The 23,239-nt window shown below is 39.5% G+C and overlaps 2 protein-coding genes across 3 annotated transcripts; one reads left to right on the top strand and one right to left on the bottom strand.

Moving 5' to 3' along the window:
- Window positions 1-877: 877 nt before the first annotated feature.
- On the top strand, window positions 878-10,607 carry crb3a (crumbs homolog 3a). Of its 2 annotated transcripts, none has more exons than XM_063015771.1 (4): window positions 878-1,369; window positions 4,758-4,959; window positions 7,796-7,857; window positions 8,840-10,607. In XM_063015771.1, exons 2-4 carry the CDS (start codon window positions 4,893-4,895, stop codon window positions 9,044-9,046), a joined length of 336 nt encoding a protein of 111 aa, XP_062871841.1. In that variant the 5' UTR covers window positions 878-1,369; window positions 4,758-4,892; the 3' UTR covers window positions 9,047-10,607. The 2 variants fall into 2 exon arrangements, with proteins under 2 accessions (XP_062871841.1, XP_062871848.1); XM_063015778.1 differs by having other exon boundaries at window positions 4,733-4,959.
- Window positions 10,608-19,012: 8,405 nt separating this feature from the next.
- tubb4bl (tubulin, beta 4B class IVb-like) lies at window positions 19,013-22,908 on the bottom strand. Its single transcript, XM_063015758.1, has 4 exons — window positions 22,852-22,908; window positions 21,355-21,463; window positions 21,053-21,163; window positions 19,013-20,163 (listed from the first exon to the last, which is right to left on the bottom strand). Exons 1-4 carry the CDS (start codon window positions 22,906-22,908, stop codon window positions 19,106-19,108), a joined length of 1,335 nt encoding a protein of 444 aa, XP_062871828.1. The 3' UTR covers window positions 19,013-19,105.
- Between the last annotated feature and the right edge of the window lie 331 nt (window positions 22,909-23,239).

Below are 23,239 nucleotides of genomic sequence, written 5' to 3'. Positions count from 1 at the left end.
GCTGCTATAGCCAAACCTTTGGTCACTCGTGCCGATGCCAAACGTCGGTTTCAATGGTGCAAGGAGCGCAAATCTTGGGCTGTGGACAATGTGAAACATGTATTGTTCTCTGATGAGTCCACCTTTACTGTTTTCCCCACATCCGGGAGAGTTACGGTGTGGAGAAGCCCCAAAGAAGCGTACCACCCAGACTGTTGCATGCCCAGAGTGAAGCATGGGGGTGGATCAGTGATGGTTTGGGCTGCCATATCATGGAATTCCCTTGGCCCAATACTTGTGCTAGATGGGCGCGTCACTGCCAAGGACTATCAGGATGACAATGCACCAATACACACAGCAAGACTGGTGAAAGATTGGTTTGATGAACACGAAAGTGAAGTTGAACATCTCCCATGGCCTGCACAGTCACCAGATCTAAATATTATTGAGCCACTTTGGGGTGTTTTGGAGAAGCGAGTCAGGAAACGTTTTCCTCCACCAGCATCACGTAGTGACCTGGCCACTATCCTGCAAGAAGAATGGCTTAAAATCCCTCTGACCACTGTGCAGGACTTGTATATGTCATTTCCAAGACGAATTGACGCTGTATTGGCCGCAAAAGGAGGCCCTACACCATACTAATACATTATTGTGGTCTAAAACCAGGTGTTTCAGTTATTTTGTCCAACCCCTGTATATATGTATATATATATGTATATACAAATATACATGGGGGCCCAAATTGTTTTTTTTGCACTGGGGCCCATGAGCTCATAGTTAAGCCACTGATCTGGACGACGCGGTTATTGAACAGAAATGGATTAGAAAATATATAAATCAGAATAAAATTGCCAGTTCTTAGCGCTTCAATAAAAAGAAAGACTGTGGTTCTTAAATCAGGTGTGATTAAATAAACAGTCCATTGTTCATTATGTGGAAAAGAGGAGGAAGGAGGAGCGCGCGGCTTCAGTGGGCAGGTGCACAAAGCCCGTGTGTGTGTGTGTGTGTGAGTGTGTGTGTGTGTGTGTGAGTGTGTGTGTGTGTGTGTGTGCAGGTTGTAGCTCAGGTAGTGTAACCCGAGCTGAGCATGTGATCATCAGTGTGAGTTCAGTAGGAAGACGGATAGGAGACGCAGGAACAGACGCGCTCAGTATTTCGGATATGAGCAGTAATACCTGATGGACTTCACCACTGTCCGGTCTCAGTGAATAACGAAACCTGAAGCGATCGTCTGGTTCGGGTCTGATATATGAAACACAAGGAGTCTGTTTTTTGGATTCAGTGGAAGTGAAGCGGAAGAGACCTGAGCTCAGAACCATCTGGATGAAGCTGCGCGTCTGAACATACCGACCAGGCCGAGTGAGATCCGCAAAACAACCTGCACTCACAGGTAAGAGAGAGAGAACACACTATACACTATACACCTTGTATACTGTATATAAAAATACATTAGAACGTCTGAATATACATGCATTCCTTTACAGATACTGTATTTTGTTTGTATGTAACATTTTACTTTAAGACTTTATATACAAACCCATTTCCAAAAAAGTTGGGACATTTTGTAAAATGCATTAAGAAGAAGAATTACTGATGTATTAATTCACTTCAGTCATTATTTAACTGACGAAAGTAGAAAGAAAAATTTTCCAATGTTTCACTGATCAACTTCATTGTATTTTGTAAATATAAACACATTTGGAATTTGATGCCTGCAACACAGGGACACAGGGTATCATGATACAGTAGAAACTGACCTGAACGTCTTATCAGTGTCCAAAATACACTCACATATGGGAGATCTACTACAAAAAATACTCTACTTGCTCACCAGGGCCCAGTTGCCTCAAAGCGTGTGCTTTCTGTGTGGAGCCATTGACTGTGTTTGCCATTAAACTTGTGAACCGATGAATCTTGTGTAATGAGTAACTACCTGTCCTGTCATGGATGTAACCAAAGTGTGTAAAACTTGACAGTAAAATCCTAATAAATAAATAAATAAATACATACTTGCTCACCAACACCCATAAACTGATCATCACATTGGGAGACCAGAAGGATAGTAGCACTATGTGCACTATGTATCTGCCTGCAACAGTCTGAGGGACACAGACCCATACATCCAAACACAAGATGGACCTACACAGAGTATGTAATTTAATTAATTACTAATTCATTATGTACACCTGTTTTCTCTACTGTTATTTTTTCTTTAAACACTTTCTTTTATATATTTATATACCTGTCTTTTCAATACTTTGGCTGTAATTACTGCAACAGGCATGCTAATAAAGCTCTTTGAATTGAATTAAATTAAATTGAATTGTATAAAAGAAGGATCCACCAATCCACCAGCCATTACAATCAATTAAAGGTCAAGGCTCACCTCTTTGTACCAAACTTTATGAGCAAATTGTCAATCAGTTCAAAAACAAATAATTAAAACATTTTTTTTTACCATCTACTGTACCTAATCTTGTGAAAACATTCAGGCAACCCAGAAAAATCGTAGTCTGTTTAGGGCAGGGCCGGAAACCACTGTTGAAAGTCTGTGACCTTTAAACCCTCAGACGACCGTTATGCTGCTGTGCTACAAATAGTACTTTGGAAAACACCAAAAACGCTATTACACAAGGAGAGAGCCATACATCTATTATAAGTCTCATTAATAGAAATGGTGACGGAACATAGTGCTAAACATCCCTCTCTGTCCCAGCTCTTTTGAGTGTGTTGCAGGCATCAAATTCTAAATGTGTTTACAAAATACAGTGACGCTGATCAGTGAAAGCATTTGTACTTGTGTCTCTTCAAATATTCAAAAGAATAAACAAATATCAGATTCTTCTTTTTATTGCATTTTACAAAATGTCCCAACTTGTGGAAATAGGGTGGTACATTGTTTTCTTATAAATAGTTAATAGTAATGCATACATATGAACAACTAATTTTCACAGTAAATTTAAGTTGCTGGTTTTTCAATCCGCTGTGAATGTTGTTTACTACAAAATACTGTACTTTACATCTGGTAAAAACACTGAACCATGTTACTTCTTCTTCTTCTTCCTCGGCCTTTGTCCCGTTGGGTTGCGGGGTCGGCTCTTGGAAGATCATGATCCGCATTGATTTGGCACAATTTTTACGCCGGAGGCCCTTCCTGACACAACCCTCCCTATTTTATCCAGGCTTGGGACCGGATACAATGCACTGGTTTGTGCATCTAGCGGTTAGGTATCTATAGGACAATTCAGTGTTTCCTATTAGACTGGTGGCATGTTTTTGGACTGTGGGAGGAAACCGGAGCACCCGGAGGAAACCCACGTGGACACGGGGAGAACATGCAAACTCTACACAGAAAGGACCCGGACCGCCCCACCTGGGGATCGAAGCCATGACCTTTTTGCTGTGAGGCGACAGTGCTACCCACTAAGCCACCGTGCCGCTCGAACCATGTTACTACCACAACATTACCATAATATTACTACAATACCATATGGTAGATATAATTAGTTTCTGTATAACATATATTGTCTTCTACTTTATTGGTAAATGATCTTATAAGTAAACTATGAAAGTGAACCTTTACTGAAATATGTACGATTACTTACATCATAGATATGTGTTACATTAACAGTTCATTCACAGTTGGGGTTAAGAATTTTCATACAGTAATAAAGGACATGCACACCATTGCAGTCATTAGAAAACCCATAAATAACTTAACAAACATCTTAACATTTTAAAAAGTATTTATTTTTATTTTTATGCATTTTCTCACCATTTTCCTCACGATTTAGCACACTCAATTTTGTCTTCCGCTGCTGAGAGATACCAGATTGCATCCGAGGAGAGCACGTCACTGTAAACGCCTCTTCTGACACGTGTACTGCCCTCCTCTTCTCACCCAACTGGTGATCAGGTCCATATGAAATTCACAATGACCATTAATTACAATGGTCATGTGTGTCTTTCACACATGATTGGGATAAAGCTCCAATTACGACGTAAGATGTAATTAACCCTTAACAGGTTAATTACATCATTTTCATCCCATGGAAGTTCTAGATCTAATGTTAAGTGAAGTTAGGGGTCTACTTAAAATTGACAACCCTGGGCTCCTGAAATTGTGCCTGTTCTCCCACCATCACTGCCAGCCTGACAATGATTTTACAGTGGTGTTTACTGGAAGCTGTTGATTACATATTTAACCATGCTGCTGCCCCACTTTTGCCACTGTGTATTATGTTAACTGTGGTTATTATACTTCTGTCCTTAATATTGGTTACCTATGGCAACTATGTTTAAGGACATTTCCGTGATTACCACTGCACTATAAAGCATGGTTCATTTAAATAAAAAAGAACACCTTCATAGCTAAGTCAAAGTCTAGATAATTTAGGTTTTTGTGACTGAATTAGTGTACATATGTATACTTATAAAAAGCACACTTTATAACACCCTTAATACACAAGGTGGCAATTAGTGGTCTATCATGGTCTATCATGGTCATTTGGTTTTTGCTGTAATTAAAAAAGTCTTTGTAAGGAAACAAATGAAACTCCTAAAATGTGTCTCAGTACTAAATGTTAGGTTTAGCCATAAACAGTATGACTAAGTACTGAATGTTTGGTCTGGTTGGAACATTTAGTTCAAAATGTAACCTAGTAGCTATTGTGAGGTCCTGAACATCTTGCCCAATTTAAACAGGTTGTGCTATAAATCAGAATGTATCAAAACAAAAGCTGACTGAACCTAGGTGTGCTATGTGTTCTTTTTTGCAGTTACAAGAGATTACAACTAGAGCCATGATGCCGTAGACCCTGTCATGGTTTGCTGCTAAGCGCTTCCCTGAGCGCCCTATGGCTCGGGTTTGTAAAATATAAGGATAATAGAATCTGGATCCAGTTGAGAACGCCATGCTGAAGGAGCGACTTGCGGCAGGCAGCGCCCTGCTCCTAGTTCTTGGGAGGGTTTCGGCTCAGGGTGAGTCATTGCTAAAACCGCCAGTTATCTGTGCAAGCGGAAGATATGTATTACTAACTAGCCTTAAAGTTCAACGCATGTCAAAAAAGCTGAATTACAGTGGCCTGAGCTGATCATGACACACCTGTTACCGCCTTGTGGTTAGATATAGTAAGCAAGTGTAAACATGTTTGATTATTCCAAACATCCTGTAAGTATTTGTGGTATTTTTACTGAGGTAGCATTATGAATGCACCACAGAAGTAGTGTGTAAAAAAGATAAGCTAAGATAAGCTGACTACTGAGGTCAGCAAAAAGCCTTTGATACAAGTGACTAATCTTCTGAGATGGTCCACAATCATCACTTTTTAGTATGTTATGTTCATGAACATTGAGGTGACTTACCATAGAACTAACAAAACTTTGTGAACACACAGTAAATTTGCTTATGTAGCAAACGTGTCACTTCAGTTAAAGATAGTGAGTCAACAGGAAAGCAACATGTTAATCATCTACATGGGTAAATAATCATCCCTTGACGATTAAAGTGCACTGAGTACGCAAGAGTAAGATTCACAGTATAGGGTTGTCAGTCATTATGTAAGATCTGTTTATAAGCATGCACATTGGTATAATGAATGGTGTACAGGGAAAAAAGCAAATTCATTTATTGTAGCATAAAAAAGATGTTTCTAAACATAAAAAGAAAGTAGACCAGTTGTATATTCCAAATCAGAAAAAGTTGGGACAGTATGGAAAATGCAGATAAAATAAAAATGCAGTGTTCCTTACATTTACTTTGACTTGTATTTGATTGCAGACAGTATGAACCCAAGATATTTCATGTTTTATCTGCTCAACTTCCTTTCATTTGTTAATAAACATCCATTCCTGCATTTCATACCTGAAACACATTCCAAAAAATTTGGAACAGGGGCAGTTTAGGGCTAGTAATGAGGTGAAAAAACTAAATCAAACAGGTGATGTCAACAGGTGATTGTAATCATGGTTTGGTACAAAAGCATCATCCAGGAAAGGCTGAGTCTTTGATAAACATAGATGATCAGAGGATCTCCAGTTTGTCAACAAATGTGTGAGAAAATGATTAAAATGTTTAAAAACAATGTACCCCAAAGAAAGATTGGAAGGGATTTGCATATTTCTCCCTCTACAGTGCATAATATCATTAAATGATTCAAGGAATCGGGAGGAATTTCAGTGCATAAAGGCCAAGGGCGCAAGCTTAAGCTGAACACCCGTGATCTTTGATCCCTCAGACGGCACTGCATCAAGAACCGCCACTCAACAATAGCTGATAGAACCACATGGGTGAGGGATTACTTTGGCAAAACTTTGTCAAGCACTATAATGCAGAGTTACATGCACAAATGCCACTTAAAACTTTACTGTGCAAAAAAGAAGCTTCATGTTAACCATGTCCAGAAGCGGCGTCAACTTCTCTTGGCTCGGAGGTATCTAGGATGGTCCATCACACAGTGGAAAAGTGTATTGTGGTCAGATGAATCAGCGTTCCAGGTCTTTTTTGGAAAAAATGGACCCCATGTGCTCCGGACCAAAGATGAAAAGAACCATCCAGACTGTTTATCAGTAACAAGTCCTGTGTCAGTGCCCTTGGCAAAGGAAATTTACAGTTTGGCAGCATGGCAGCATTAATGCAGAAAAGCACATTGAGATCTTAGAGCAACATATGCTGCCTTCAAGACGTCATCTTTTCAAGGGATGTTCATGTATTTTTCAACAAGACAATGCAAAACCACCTGCTGCACACATTACAAAGGCATGGCTGTGGAAGAAGAGGGTACGGGTACTGGACTGGCCTGCCTGCAGTCCTGACCTGTTCCCAATAGAGAATGTGTGGAGAAAGGAAAAATGTGACAATGACGAAGCACTAAATCACTTGGTCTCCTCGGTGCCAAAACGTCTTTTAAGTGTGGTGAAAAGGAATGGCAACATTACAAAGTAGTAAATGCTTTACTGTCCCAACTTTTTTTGAATGTGTTGCAGGCCTGAAATGCAGGAATGGATGTTTATTAATAAATCAAATGAAGTTGACCAGACAAAACATCTCAAATATATCTCAGGTTCATCTTGTCTGCAATGAAATAAAAGTCAAAGTTAATGTAAGAAACTCTGTGTTTTTATTTTATTTGCATTTTCCATGCTGTCCCAACTTTTTCTGATTTGGGGTTGTAAAATCTAATTAGTTTTCATATATATTTTTGTACAGTTAAGAGCATTTCTGAAGCATCCAAAATGAAACTTTTTTTTACTAACCACTTCATCCTGGTTAGGATTAGCTTAGACCTTAACCCCTATTAATACATAAGGGATGAATTGGAAGGTCAATAAGCCAGACAAAAAATGCTTTTTTCACACATATACACACATTTCATGATTTTGTGGAGTGGTGGCTGTTATTGTCACAAAGGTGTTTATGTGTGTTTGGTGCGCCATATTAATGCTGTTGGCTTTAAAATGGGATGTCCAACATGTTCATGGTCAGGTGTGCATATACGATTGGCCATGTAGTAGAACCATAATTCAGGTAGAGCTACTTATCGTGTACTGTTTTAATCATGCAGGTTTCTCTATGATATTGTCTAAAAGTGTAAAGTCATTTAAAAACCAGAAACATTTTAGCTGATGTTACTGACTGGACTGGTTGTAATGATTAACAGAGTGCTAAAACCACATTCAGCAGAGTCAGGACCTGTAGCAATCTATGGAAAGCAGAAGGCTGGTCAAGAGGAATTGCTGCTGGATGTGACGTCTGATGAAATATTACAGCAAATATAATGTACAAACATACATGACATTTTTAGCTCTTCTCTCACAGATGCCTTACTGAACAACACCATTGTGCCAGCTAATACCACTGCAGAACCACCACTATCTACAGTGAGTATTGATCAGTTTCAAAAAGTTCTTATGTAGTCTGTTTAACGCTATGACTTTGTCAGGTTTGGGTCAAAGAAGGACGCGTTCAGGTGAGGCTAAATTTTTAGGTTTATTTACAAAATCACAATCCAAAGCCGTAGTCAAAAACAAGCAAAAAGTCAATAACCAAACAAACATACACCAAAAGGGGAACCCAAAAGACAAAGTAAAAAAAAGAAGGCAAAAAGTCAAAAAACAGAAAGTACAATGATCAGTAATAAGGCAAACAGCTTAAATAGACTAGGAACAGGTGGAAACAATCTTCAAAAAGTTTCCGCACTTTTATATTTTGGTTAGAAACCAAATCAAACCTTCTTGTGTGAGGTGAATCGTCCTACAGTGCATCCTGGTGTCATCTTTTCCATGGCTAAATGATGCACATGTGCCAACCGTCCACATGGTCTTGTAGAAAACAGGATTTGTTGCACTAGACGACCTTCTTCAGTTGCTTTGATGTCCAATTCTGATGCATGTGTGCCTATCTTAGGTGCTTTTGACTGGACATGAGTTAGCATGGGTACTTGGACTGGCCTGTGACTATGTGTGTGTGCGAATGTGTATGTGTGTCTGCCCTCTGATGGACTGGCGACCTGTCCGAGATGTTTTCCTACCTGTAGCCCAATGAATCAGACCCACAGCGACCCTGACCAGGATAAAGAAAGAGTTCAGATCTATGTACCCTACATATTTCAATCTCGAAAATACACACATGGCCTGTACATGATATATCATATATCAGGGGTTTTAGCAGTTTTTAGACAGTGATCCCAACTGAATGGCTACATATTAAGATATTTGTTTTTGTGAGCTCATCAGATCGTTTGCAAGATAAAAGTGTGAGACGTCAGATTCCAGATTAGTCATTAGTACATTGTTGATGGTTGATTTGCACGTTTGACTAAAATCACTCAAATGCCTGACTCCTTTTTTTCTGTGTGATCAGGGACCCAACGTGGTAGCAATCGTTGTACCAATAGTGGTGGTTCTACTGCTAATACTGACAGGAGCGCTGATCTTCCTCTTCTGTATAGTAAAGAAGAAGAGGCAGACGGAGGGCACCTACATGCCGAGTGCTGAGGAGCAGACGGGGGCGCCCAGTGTCGAGGCACCCAATGCCCTCAAACTTCCCAAGGAGGAGAGACTCATCTGATATGCTGCCACCACCAAGATGCCTTCAATGCTCACAAAAACTGCTTTACGCTGTCGGTATACAATAATAATAATCGAACCTGAGGCACCAGGATTCACATTTGAACAGAAACGAGTCTGATTTCTTTGTAATGAATCAGAAGCACATGAGCGTGCTTGAAAAGTGACAGTTAATCTCTATCGGTAAACAACACCAAAGTACAAGGCTCCATTGTGGAACATTTTGCACAATACGTACTGACATAAGGATTTTATTTGTAAACAAGGCACTACAGACGACGGAGCTGCAGCGATGCATGCTAAGATGCACACTTCTGCAAAAATGACAGAATAAAATGTTATGTTTTAGCTGTTTGTACAGTTTATGGAGTTTTAGTTGGAATTGCTTATTTTTGTAGTGTTCAAATATTTTTTTAAATATTTTATTAATATTTAGGTATTCATATCTAATATGGTAATGTAGTTTTACTGAAACCTGAACCATTACTATCGTATCTACATTATTTTCCATGAATGATTTTTACCTCAATTCTATTGCCTAAGGAACAAGTACAAACTATATTTCAAAGAAAAAAATCACAGCTACACTTGCCTTATTAAAGATATAGTAATGACACTTGAATTATGTTAAGCACATATAATTTTAGACAATCAATATGAATAGCATTAATATCGGTCACTCACTGTCTTAACCGCTTATCCAATCAGGGTTGCGGTGGGGTGCTGGAGCCTATCCCAGCTTTTCAATGGGTGCAAGGCACACAGTAACACCCTGGACGAGTTGCCAGTCCATCGCAGGGCAGACACACACACACACACACACACCCATTCACCTATAGGGCAATTCAGTGTCTCCAGTTTTGGACTGTGGGAGGAAAACCGTAGCTCCCAGAGGAAACCCACACAGACACGGAGAGAACATGCAAATTCTGCAAGGACCTTCTTGCTGTGAGGCGACAGTGCTACCCACCGAGCCACTGTGTCACCCAGCATTAATATCAGTTTGTGTAAATTATAGTTCAAGCCACCATTTTTAATTATATCCAAATCATATCCGTTTCACAAATCCAGTTTTGTAGAGCTGGATAAATGATTAAATGATTAAATGTGTAATTGTGTAATTGACTGCTTGTTCAAACACACATTTGATAAAAAGGAAAAACAAATATACGTAGGTTGATTCATCTGTTTAACATAGACATTTCATATTGATAAAGTATTGTGTATGATTTGTAAAATGTCAATGAAAACACATTAAATTATAGTTTAATACACTTCATTTCACTTTATTTTATTTCAAATCAGTATTTCAAATCAATTTATCTTAGACCAAATGTGCCTAGTTATTCTAAAGGTTTGTCCACATGATTTCTGGCACCAGTTACCTCTGACCAGGATGAAGAGGTTGCTAAAGACTAAAGATTGATGTAATAATATTTAGTTGGCTACTAAAAGTGAAGGTGCCACTTGAACTGGGCATAAATGTTTGATGTTAATGTGTAATCTTAATAAACTGTGATAATGTGCATGGTTTTGCACATGAAATGCACACTGAAAATGCATATTCATATTTATGTATTCATGTTCTCTAACTGCTTTATCCTTGTTGGGGTGGCAGGGTCTGGCACCAACCCAAATCACTGGGTGCATGGAATTAAACACACCCTGTTTAATCTTACACTCAAAAGTCACATGACTGTCATGACATACGTCACCTAGAAATGTGTATGAATTTCTGATTTGTGTGTGTGCAATGTAAATTGATTGAATACGGTTTGGAAAGGCAAACAACAGGGTCTGTGTCTAATTGCCCACAATTAACACTGCATTTTCCGGACATGAACCAAATCATGACACCCCATTCTTCTGCATTAATGCTGCAGTCACAGAAGTGTAAATTACCTTTTCCAAAGGCCACTGACACAACCCCATACCATGACAGACCCTGACTTTTGGACTTGTTGCTAATAACAGTCTGGATGATGCTTCTTGTGTTTGGTCCTGAGCACACAGTGTCCATTTGCTCCAAAAAATAAATCTGAAATACTGATCGTCTGACCACTATACACATTTCCACTGTGTGATGGACCATCCCAGATGCCTTCGAGCCCAGAGAAGTCGACGCCGCTTCTGGACATGGTTAGCATAAGTTTATTTATAAATTTTTTATTTGCACAGTAAAGTTTTAGGTGCCATTTGTGCATGTAACTCTGTATTGTAGTGCTTGACAAATGATTGCCAAAGTAATCTCTCAGTTATATCAGCTATTGATGATTGATGGTTCTTGAAGCATGGATCAAGATCACGGATGTTCAGCTTAGGCCTGCCCCTTGTCCTTTATGCACTGAAATTCCTTTAGATTTTCTAAACCGTTTAATGATATTATACACTGTAGTGGGATAACTATGCAAATCCTTTTTAATCTCTCTTTGTTTTTAAACATTTAAATAATTTTCTCATGTGTTTGTGGACAAACTGATGATTTATTGCCCATATTTGTTCCTTAAAGACTCAGCTTTTCATGGATAATGCTTTTGTACCAAATCATGATTACGATCACCTGTTGATGTAACCTGTTTTTGATCACATCATTTTTTATTTAATTATTATTTTTTAACTAATAACTAGACCTAAATTACTAGCCTCGTCCCAACTTTTTTGGGAATGTGTTTCAGGCCTAAAATGCAGAAATGGATGTATAATAACAAATGAAATGAAGTTGACCAGACAAAACATGAGCCATTTTGAGTTCATACTGTCATACATAAAAATAAAAAAAAGTAAATAGAAAAAAAACACTGCAGGTTTTTTACTGTCCCATACTGTGAATTGAGGTTTTACATTTGGAATGGTAAGTGATATGAGAAAAATTTTGAAATGAGAAAGACATGGTGCATTCTGTGTACAGTTGTAGGTATCAATAAGTAAGAAAACACTGCCCAAACCTATTTTACTATTTAAATCAGAAAAGGCCCAAACAAATCTTTAAGCATTTGGTCAAACCGCCCTTCTTTCAGATAGTTAGCACTGTTACGCAGCCTTGTTAAACTTGCAATGTTAAAAAGCTGATTTTTATCTTGACACATCACTATTTGGAAGAGATTTAAACTTTAAAAAAACAATAGTTTATGGAACAGCCAGTAGTGGGGACTTAAAGTTTAGGCATGAGCTTGTAATAAACGACCCCTAGAATAACTGCAGCACTAAATGTGTTTGTTCAGTGAGAATTAAATCATTTCCAACTTAATGAACACAGCTACAAACATCTATCTCATAGTCCTAATACTTTAGTGTTTCAATAAACTAACATCAGGACTACTACTGTGAAATTCTTTTAAATTCCTGACAGAGGCTTTAAAGAGAGAAGTTATGCTACACAGTGTTACAAAAGGCTTCAGTGTTATAAATGCTTAATGCGAATGAATGCGGCTGTTGTTTTATTGTTAGTGGATAGTGAGAAAGAAATTGAGACAAAGAGTTCCTGAGATAAAGTGTAGCATTTGGGAAGTGATGACAAGTGCTGGCCAGAAACAGGCATGTCATAGAAGAAATATTGTTTTAGGTGATGACATGATTTGGACACGTTGGCTTTATTCAGAAAACTAATCTTATTACAGCTATACATTTAATTATTGATACAATTACTTAATATAAAAGGCATTCATATTAAATGTATTTCGCTTAATAATTACTAAAAAGGGAAATCATTAAAATAAAAAAAGTCTTTGAAAAATAAAATAAATCATAAATGTACTATTAAGGGTACATTTAAGGCTAATAAAACAAAGTTTGATGATATATGACATACTGTATATACCCCTATATCAATAATGGGATTTCCATATGTGTTACCTGTAAGTAATATATTATTATAACATACATGTTTCCTCTAGATATATGTAATATATGTAGATATAAGTTTATAACATATATGAAACACCCATAATGAAATGTGTGTACATAAATGAAACATATATATAGGATTATTTTTTATGATATTATACAACGAAAACATTAAAACCACCTCCTTGTTTCTACACACATTGTTCATTTTATTAGCTCCACTTACCATATAGAAGCACTTTGTAGTTCTACAATTACTGACTGTAGTCCATCTGTTTCTCTACATACTTTGTTAGCCCCCTTTCATGCTGTTCTTCAATGGTCAGGACCCCCTCAGGACCACCACAGAGTAGTGTCTTATCCACTCATACCAGCACAACACACACTAACACACCACCACCATGTCAGTGTCACTGCAGTGCTGAGAATGATCCACCACCAAAATAATACCTACTCTGTGGTGGTCCTGTGGGGGTGCTGACCATTAAAGAACAGCAGGAAAGGGGGCTAACAAAGCATGCAGAGAAACAGTTGGACTACAGTTAGTAATTGTAGAACTGCAAAGTGCTTCTACAACCCCTGGCAAAAATTATGGAATCACCACTCTTGGAAGATGTTCTGTCAATTGTTTAATTTTGTAGAAAAAAAATAAATCACAGACATGCCACAAAACTATCATTTTTCTAAATGTCAACCTTCTGGCATTAAGAAACAATAAAAAAAAGAAACAAATATAATAGTTGTGGTCAGTCACAATTGCTTTTTTTAGATCAAGTAGAGGAAAAAAATATGGAATCACTCAAATCTGAGGAAAAAATTATGGAATCACTCTGTAATTTGCAGTTTAAAAACAAAACATCTGCAGCAGATTAGATTTGCTAATTATTCTTCAGTTTAAAAAGAGTGCTTACACCTCGGAGAGCTGTTGCACAAAGCAGATTGTCATGAATCATGGTTCCAACACAAGATATGTCAGTTGAAACAAATGAGAGGATTATAAAACTCCTTCAAGAAGATAAATCATTGTGGAATGTCGCAAAAGATGTTGGTTGTTCCCAGTAAGCTGTGTTTAAAATCTGGACCAAGTACAAACAAAATGGGAAGGTTGTAAAAGGGAAGCACTGGTAGACCAAGTAAGACATCAAAGCATCAAGATAGAAAACTTAAAGCAATATGTCTTGAAAACAGAAAATGCACAACAAAACAAATGAGAAACAAGTGGCCGGAAAGTGGAGTCAATGTCTGTGACTGAACTGTAAGAAATCACCTAAAAGAAATGGGATTTACATACAGAAAAGCCAAACAAAAGCCACCATTAACACCTAAAAAGAAAAGAACAAGGTTAAAGTAGGCTAAAGAAAAGCAATCGTGGACTGTGGGTGACTGGATAAAAGTGATCTTCAGTGATGAATCGCGAATCTGCATTGGGCAAGGTGATGATGCTGGAACTTTTGTTTGGTGTCTGTCCAATGAAATTTATGAAGATAACTGCCTAAAGAAAACATGTTAATTTCCACAGTTGTTGATGATATGGGCCTGCATGTCGGGTAAAGGCACAGGGGAGATGGTCTTCAATAAATGCCAAAGTCCACATTGAAATTTTGGACGCTTTTCTTATTCCATCAGTTGAAAGGATGTTTGGTGATGATGACTTCATTTTTCAAGATGATAATGCATCTTGCCATAGGGCAAAGGACGTGAAAACTTTCCTTCAAGAAAACATATAATGTCAATGGCATGGCCTGCAAATAGTCCGGATCTCAATCCATTTGAAAATCTCTGGTGGAAATTGAAGAAAATGGTCAATGACAAGGTTCCAACCTGCAAAGCTGATCTGGCAACAGCAAGAGACAGTTGAAGGCAGATTGATGAAGAATACTGTTTGTCATTAGTTAACTCCATGCCTCAGAGAGTTTAAACCATTATAAAAGCCAGAGGTGGTTCAACAAAGTAATAATGGTGCAGTGTTTTCTAATGATTCCATAATTTTTTCCTCAGATTTGAGTGATTCCATATTTTTTTCCTCTACTTGATCTAAAAAAAAGCAATTGTGACTGACCACAACTATTATATTTGTTTCTTTTTTTATTGTTTCTTAATGCCAGAGGGTTGACAGTTTGAGAAATGATAGTTTTGTGGCATGTCTGTGATTTTTTTTTTTTCTACAAAATTAAACAATTGAAAGAACATCTTCCAAGAGTGGTGATTCCATAATTTTTGCCAGGGGTTGTATATGGTCAGTGGAGCTGATAAAATGGACAGCGAGTGCAAAGACAAGGAGGTGGTTTTAATGTTATGGCTGATCAGTGTACATAAATATAACGTTTATTAAAATTCTATCCCTGCTGAAAACACACCACCACAAAACAGCATATTCTGGTTGCTGATCTAAACTGATTTCTGCTACCAAATATGTGTTTCTGCTAGCAAAATATGTTAGAAGCATAAAACATGCTGGTTTGTGACCCATAAGCTCGGAGGAACTAGCAAGAACTGGCAGAAAAACAACAATCAACACAATAACACTTCTATAAAGGATGTCTGTAAAAAGGGATGATACCATGAGTCCTGAGGGCCTGGCTTTAATCTCTGCCATCCATAATCACTGTCTGAAAGGGTGTTGCGTGTTTCCCCCTGACCATGTGAGTCTCTTCCAACTTTTAAAACATGCAAAAAATTGGATTGGCTGCTTTAAAGTATCTCTGAGTGTAAGTAAGTACATGTGTGTGTTTCCCAGAAATAGATTTACAGTTTACAGTTTACCTGTCTAGTGTGCTTTCCAAGCACCATACTGCTGGATCACAGTAAATCCAAAGTGACACTGACCAGGGTGAAGTGATTAGTGAAAATGACTGAATTAATATTAATAATTCAGTAGGTAATAAAGCAATTAAAAAAATAACAATGCTAGAATTTGGCTTTTCTTGGTTCACACCTGACTTACAGTAAGTGTATCAGTAGCACTATAAAATGACATACCTCACCAGACACACCATTATTGCAATAAATAACTATAATTTTTAATATTCAGGGTTCCCATACGGGCAGCACGGTGGCTCGGTGGGTAGCACTGTTGCCTCACAGCAAGAAGGCCCTGGGTTTGATCCCCAGCGGTTCGGTCCGGGTCCTTTCTGTGTGGTGCTTGCATGTTCTTCCTGTGTCTGTGTGGGTTTCCTCCCACAGTCCAAAACATGCAGTCAGGTTAATTGGAGATACTGAATTGCCCTATAGGTGAATGAATGTGTGTATGTGTGTCTGCCCTGCGCTGGCGACCAGTCCAGGGTGTTACTGTGTGCCTTGCGCCCATTGAAAAACTGGGATAGGCTCCAGCATTACACCCCCCCCCCCGCGACCCTAATTGGATAAGCGGTTAAGAAAGTGAGTGAGGGTTCCCATACATTGCACTGTACAGTGGCTGACCCTGCGCTCTGACCCCAGCTTTCAAACAAGCTGGGATATGCGAAGAAAAAATTTCATTGTACTGTCCATCTGTATGTATGTACCCAAATTGTTGGGTATGTACCCAAATTGTTCAAATGTGCTATTATTAACCCCCTGATTAAAAAAACAAGTCTTGATCCACATGTTCTGTCTAATTATAGGCCAATTTCAAACCTTCCTTTTGTCTCCAAGATTCTAGAAAAAGTCATTTCTAAGCAGTTCTGTTCTTATTTACATGAAAACAGTATTCATGAAAAATTTCAATCAGGATTTAGACCCAACCATAGTACCGAAACCGCATTAATTAGGGTCGTTAATGATTTATTAATGTCCTCTGATAAGTTATGCTGTAATAATTAGGGGTGCAGGAGTCTAAAGCTACTCTCTGTAAAACTGACATTTTACTGTTAACTGACGAAAACCTGTTTATCCTCTCGAGGTTAAAGACTGCAAGTTGAGACTGCCGTGTTTGCACCAAAATGTCCAGAACTTACAACAGACTTTATCACAGACTGGACTGAATAATGAAGAACTCCAATTATTTTTTGCTAGTTAAAACTTTCAGTTCAATTTAATTTTGTGTTTGTATGATTTGTGTAAGTCATATTTATTTACAGTATCCTCCAGGCCACCCAAAGATGATGGGTCCCTGCTGAGTCCTCCCTGGTTCCTCTCAAGGCTTCTTCCTGTAATTTTAAGGGAGTTTTTCCTTGTTTCCTTTCACTGTCTTCCTCGGCTTGCTCAATAGGGTTTTGTACTTAGTTTTTTGTCTGGTGGTCCTGGATTCTGTAAAGTTGCTTTGAGACAATGTCCATTGTAAAATAAATTTGACTTGACTTGACTTGACCTGTATATGTATATACAGTGGGGTCAAAAAGTATTTAGTCAGCCACTGATTGTGCAAGTTCTCATACTTAGAAAGATGAGAGAGGTCTGTAATTTTCATCATAGGTACACTTCAACTATGAGAGACAAAATGAGAAAAAAATATCCAGGAAATCACATTGTAGTATTTTTAAAGAATTTATTTGTAAATTATGGTGGAAAATAAGTATTTGGTCAATAACAAAAGTTCAACTCAATACTTTGTAACATAACCTTTGTTGGCAATGACAGAGGTCAAACGTTTCCTGTAAGTCTTCACCAGGTTTGCACACACTGTAGCTGGTATTTTGGCCCATTCCTCCATGCAGATCTCCTCTAGAGCAGTGATGTTTTGGGGCTGTCGCTGGGCAACACGGACTCCACAAATTTTCTATGGGGTTGAGGTCTGGAGACTGGCTAGGCCACTCCAGGACCTTGAAATGCTTTTTACGGAGCCACTCCTTCGTTGCCCGAGCGGTGTGTTTGGGATCATTGTCATGCTGGAAGACCCAGCCACGTTCCATCTTCAATGCTCTCACTGATGGAAGGAGGTTTTGGCTTAAAATCTCACGATACATGGCCCCGTTCATTCTTCCCTTAACACGGATCAGTCGTCCTGTCCCCTTTGCAGAAAAACAGCCCCAAAGCATGATGTTTCCACACCCATGTTTCACAGTAGGTATGGTGTTCTTCAGCATTCTTCTTCCTCCAAACACGACGAGTTGAGTTTTTACCAAAAAGTTCCATTTTGGTTTCATCTGACCACATGATATTCTCCCAATCCTCTTCTGGATCATCCATATGCTCTCTGGCAAACTTCAGACGGGCCTGGACATGTACTGGCTTAAGCAGGGACACACACCTGGCACTGCAGGATTTGAGTCCCTCTCGGCGTAGTGTGTTACTGATGGTAGCCTTTGTTACTTTGGTCCCAGCTCTCTGCAGGTCATTCATCAGGTCCCTCCGTGTAGTTCTGGGATTTTTGCTCACCGTTCTCATGATCATTTTGACCCCACGGGATGAGATCTTGCATGGGGCCCCAGATCGAGGGAGATTATCAATGGTCTTGTATGTCTTCCATTTTCTTACAATTGCTCCCACAGTTGATTTATTCACACCAACCTGCTTGCCTATTGTGGATTCACTCTTCCCAGCCTGGTGCAGGTCTACAATTTTCTTCCTGGTGTCCTTCGACAGTTCTTTGGTCTTGGCCATGGTTGAGTTTGGAGTCTGACTGTTTGAGGCTGTGGACAGGTGTCTTTTATACAGATAACGAGGTCAAACAGGTGCCATTAATACAGGTAACGAGTAAAGGACAGACAAGCTTCTTAAAGAAGAAGTTACAGGTCTGTGAGAGCCAGAAATCTTGCTTGTTTGTGTTTTCCACCATAATTTACAAATAAATTCTTTAAAAATCCTACAATGTGATTTCCTGTATTTTTTTTTCTCATTTTGTCTCTCATAGTTGAAGTGTACCTATGATGAAAATTACAGACCTCTCTCATCTTTCTAAGTAGGAGAAATTGCACAATCAGTGGCTGACTAAATACTTTTTGGCCCCACTGTATGACAAATAAAGGCAGAAATGACAAACATATTTCTGGAGTGTAGATTCAGCCTTTATTCAGATCAACAGGTACAGTTCTCTCAAATCTGAAGGCTAGACATTTAAAACCATTTCTTTTCTTTCCAGCAATGCAATGTGCTTAAGATGATGCAGTGCGTTCACAATGTACAAAAACACAAAAACAAAACAGGTTGCACTATCCATTGAAATGTCACCAGTATAGCTGCATGTATAACAAATATGACCAGAGATTTAGAAATACTCTTCAATTCATATGTAAACACCTGCACTGTAATGAAAATGGATGAGATAAGGATGAGATAATTGGCGTAGAATGTGAAGAATTTAGGCGACTTCCTCCTCACCCTCCTCTTCGAACTCGCCCTCTTCGGTGGTGGCGTCCTGGTACTGCTGGTACTCAGACACCAGGTCGTTCATGTTGCTCTCTGCCTCTGTGAATTCCATCTCATCCATGCCCTCGCCGGTGTACCAGTGGAGGAAAGCTTTGCGCCTGAACATGGCTGTAAACTGCTCGGAGATGCGTTTGAACAGCTCCTGGATGGCTGTGCTGTTGCCGATGAAAGTGGCGGCCATTTTAAGACCGCGGGGTGGGATGTCGCACACAGCCGTCTTCACGTTGTTGGGGATCCACTCGACAAAGTAGCTGCTGTTCTTGTTCTGCACGTTGAGCATCTGCTCGTCCACCTCCTTCATGGACATTCGTCCACGGAAGACGGCGGCCACGGTGAGGTAGCGACCGTGGCGCGGGTCACAGGCGGCCATCATGTTCTTGGCATCGAACATCTGCTGTGTGAGCTCTGGCACTGACAGGGAGCGGTACTGCTGGCTCCCCCTGCTGGTCAGAGGGGCGAAACCGGGCATGAAGAAATGCAGACGTGGGAAGGGCACCATGTTGACAGCAAGCTTACGCAGATCTGCATTGAGCTGCCCTGGGAAACGCAGGCAGGTGGTGACGCCACTCATGGTGGCCGAGACCAGGTGGTTTAGGTCTCCGTAAGTGGGTGTGGTCAGCTTCAGTGTGCGGAAGCAGATGCCATAAAGAGCTTCATTGTCAATGCAGTAGGTTTCATCTGTGTTTTCAACCAACTGATGGACGGACAGTGTGGCGTTGTAGGGCTCTACCACTGTGTCCGACACTTTGGGAGAGGGCACCACACTGAAGGTGTTCATAATGCGATCGGGGTACTCCTCACGGATCTTGCTGATAAGCAGGGTGCCCATACCTGAGCCAGTGCCACCGCCTAGTGAGTGGGTAAGCTGGAAGCCTTGCAGGCAGTCGCAGCTTTCAGCCTCCTTGCGCACCACATCCAGCACCGAGTCAACCAGCTCTGCCCCCTCAGTGTAGTGGCCCTTAGCCCAGTTGTTTCCTGCACCACTCTGGCCTACAAATAATAATAATGTAGATGCATATTAATGTCTAAATTTGTAGCCACATTTCTACCTTAAGTTTGCTCTCTGCTGCCATTAATATATTCTTAATTGATCTTTGACATGGCTGACCTGCTGACAGAGGTGCACCAGCTTTGTACATACATTAATTAGATATGAGTACCATATAGATACACTTTGTGGACATACACTTACTGACTGTGGCCCATCTGTTGCCCTGTACACTTGTCACCCACCCTTTTAGGCATTCATTAAAAAAAGGGGACCACCACCCAAAAAAAGTGGACCACCATAGGACCAAAAGGTGGTGGACTATTCTTAGCACTACAAATACTGGTAGGCCCTGTATATGTGTACAGCATGTGTTACTCTACCTATAGACTTTTAGAAGTTTATGGTTTCTGAACCTTTTTGTTCTGGTTGGAGTGATGTTCTCCATCCAGTATTGATGCTGATATGTTCAAAAATCTCAGCGACTACTGCTGCAACACACTGCCATGTCATTGTTAGTAACACTGCAGGGCGGACAGTAGTCAGTTTGGTTTACGAGGGTCCTATGTGGTCCATTTCCACTAATGATGGCATAAACAGAAGGAGCAACCAATCAGAAGGAGACCAACAAATAGGCTACAGTCAGTGAGTGTATACCAAAAAAGTACATCTGTATTGTATGTCTAACTATATACATACTGTATATACATATGTCAGATATACTATATACAAATTTACTAGCATTATAAGTAAATAAGGATAAAAAAGTATAAGGGTAATCTAGGGCAGATGGAATGCTTATCTTTATCCACATGATTGATAATAATGTTTATAATTTAAACATTTCTTTAAAATGGCTCATAAAAAGGTTAAAATCCACTGTTTTCTCACCAAAGACAAAGTTGTCAGGTCTGAAGATCTGTCCAAAGGGGCCAGAGCGAACAGAGTCCATGGTGCCAGGCTCCAGATCAACAAGGATGGCACGGGGAACATATTTACCACCTGAACACGCACAATAAAAGGACATTTACCATTACTAAATAGGGTTTTGATTCTGCATGCAGTGACTTGTTACCTATACTAATTTCATATTATGCAACAGTAGTGTCTTTATATAAGTAATGACTTGGCACATTGCTTGAATTCGGTTGACAATAGTCAGTCTGAATGCATGAGCAAGAACATGCCAGTACCTGTAGCTTCATTGTAGTAAACGCTGATCCTGTCTAGCTGCAAGTCACTGTCTCCATGGTATGTGCCAGTGGGGTCGATGCCGTGCTCATCGCTGATTACCTCCCAAAACTGGGGGTGGAAACAAATAGAGAAAAGACAGACAGAGAGAGAGAGAAGGGTTGAGAGGAAGAAAGAGAGAGATTAATAAAAACATGCATAATATATCTTATTATTAATTAATTAATTAATGTAATTATTAATTACATAATTATCAATTATATTATTGCACATTCTTGCATTGTGGGTATTCCTATTTTAATATAGGTCATTTGTTCATAGGACCAATACTACCATTACATTACTGGGGACAATGGTAGCCTAGTGGGTAGAGCTTTGGGCTATCAACCGGAAGATTGGTGGTTCAAATCCAGGCTCTGCTATGCAGCCATTGTTGGGTCCTTGAGCAAGGCCCTTAACCCTATCTGCTCCAGAGGCGCCGTACGTTGGCTGACCCTGCGCTCTGACCCCAGCTTCCAAACAAGCTGGGATATGCAAAGAAAGAATTTCATTGTACTGTACACCTGTATATGTATATATGACAAATAAAATCGATCTAATCTAATCTACTACAATAGAATGACGTCACCCTTTGCCTTCGATCATCTTCACTATGGCGGCAGGTGTACATCAAAATGCAAATGATAAATAACACAAATGAATAATAAATGTACTATTTTAAAAAAATGTAAGTGTAAAACCATGTATGTAATTCTAATAATAAAAGCTGTAATTTACAAAATGTGGGTTAAATAGAAATTTACAATTAGATTCATTACAAATAAGATTAAACTGCACATTATTTTACACTGTTGTGCAGCAGTCAATTGCACTTTGACTTGTTCAAATCAAATGTAACCCCCCCTTTCCCATAGAGTCAAATAGCATTGCAATTAACCGTTATAAAAATCCTACTTGACAGTTCTGTTATAAACCGTAATTGGTTAATTGCATCCATATGCATTTAACAGTAATAGTAATACATTTGCTTTTAATAGTAAATAATATGCAACAAAGCTTAATGGATTTAAATCGACTACTCAATAAAATACCTGCTGTCTATATTTAGACCAACCTACATGTGCTAAATGCATTCCAAGTGTGCAAAATAAACCCAAACATATTGTAGATAAATGTGCAATATTATAAAAGAAAAACTGAAAAAAAACATGATCTATTTTTAATACCTTCATCCATCCATTCAATCTCGAACAATGACTGACATCGCTGCTCATCCCCACCCACACTTAAAAAACACCCACAAAAGGCTTTTATGCAAACCAAGCGCATCATTTTGCCGTTTTGCACCTTATATTATTATGAATTGATGCTGCACTATAACAGCACATAACATACAGACGCATCTAACTGAGCGGATTACCCGCAGACGCCTTCTCTATTTCTGCAACCAATCAGTGTGCTGTCAACACTTTAAATCTCTCTCTTTTTTTTTTTTTTACCTTAGCTCCGATCTGGTTGCCGCACTGGCCGGCCTGCAGGTGCACAATTTCGCGCATTTTGCAGTTCTAGATAGACAGAGTAGACAGAGCTAGATGAGAACTCGGTGCTGTGCGCGCCCGTGTGTGTGCGGACCGTTTGTACGCATCTTTCAGCGAGACCACGCCCACCTGTCCCTGTCTCTTCTGCGCTACTGGGCCGGGGTCTGTGGTGCAACATAACGTCATCGCCATGGTAACCAAAGTGGAGGAGAATAGGAGGACCCTGCGCTCGTGGACGCACCGGATAGGACAGACCAGGATGGGATGCACTGGATGGAGCAATGCACTGCATAGGGCGCACTGGACAGAATATAGCCCCACATTATAGGGCCAATACAGGGCCGGCGCT

Source organism: Trichomycterus rosablanca, chromosome 2 (genome assembly GCF_030014385.1).
Source record: "Trichomycterus rosablanca isolate fTriRos1 chromosome 2, fTriRos1.hap1, whole genome shotgun sequence".
In the NCBI taxonomy this organism is placed as follows: Eukaryota; Metazoa; Chordata; class Actinopteri; order Siluriformes; family Trichomycteridae; genus Trichomycterus; species Trichomycterus rosablanca.
The sequence above is the reverse complement of the archived record's forward strand: the minus strand, read 5'-3'. Positions and strand labels throughout refer to the sequence as shown.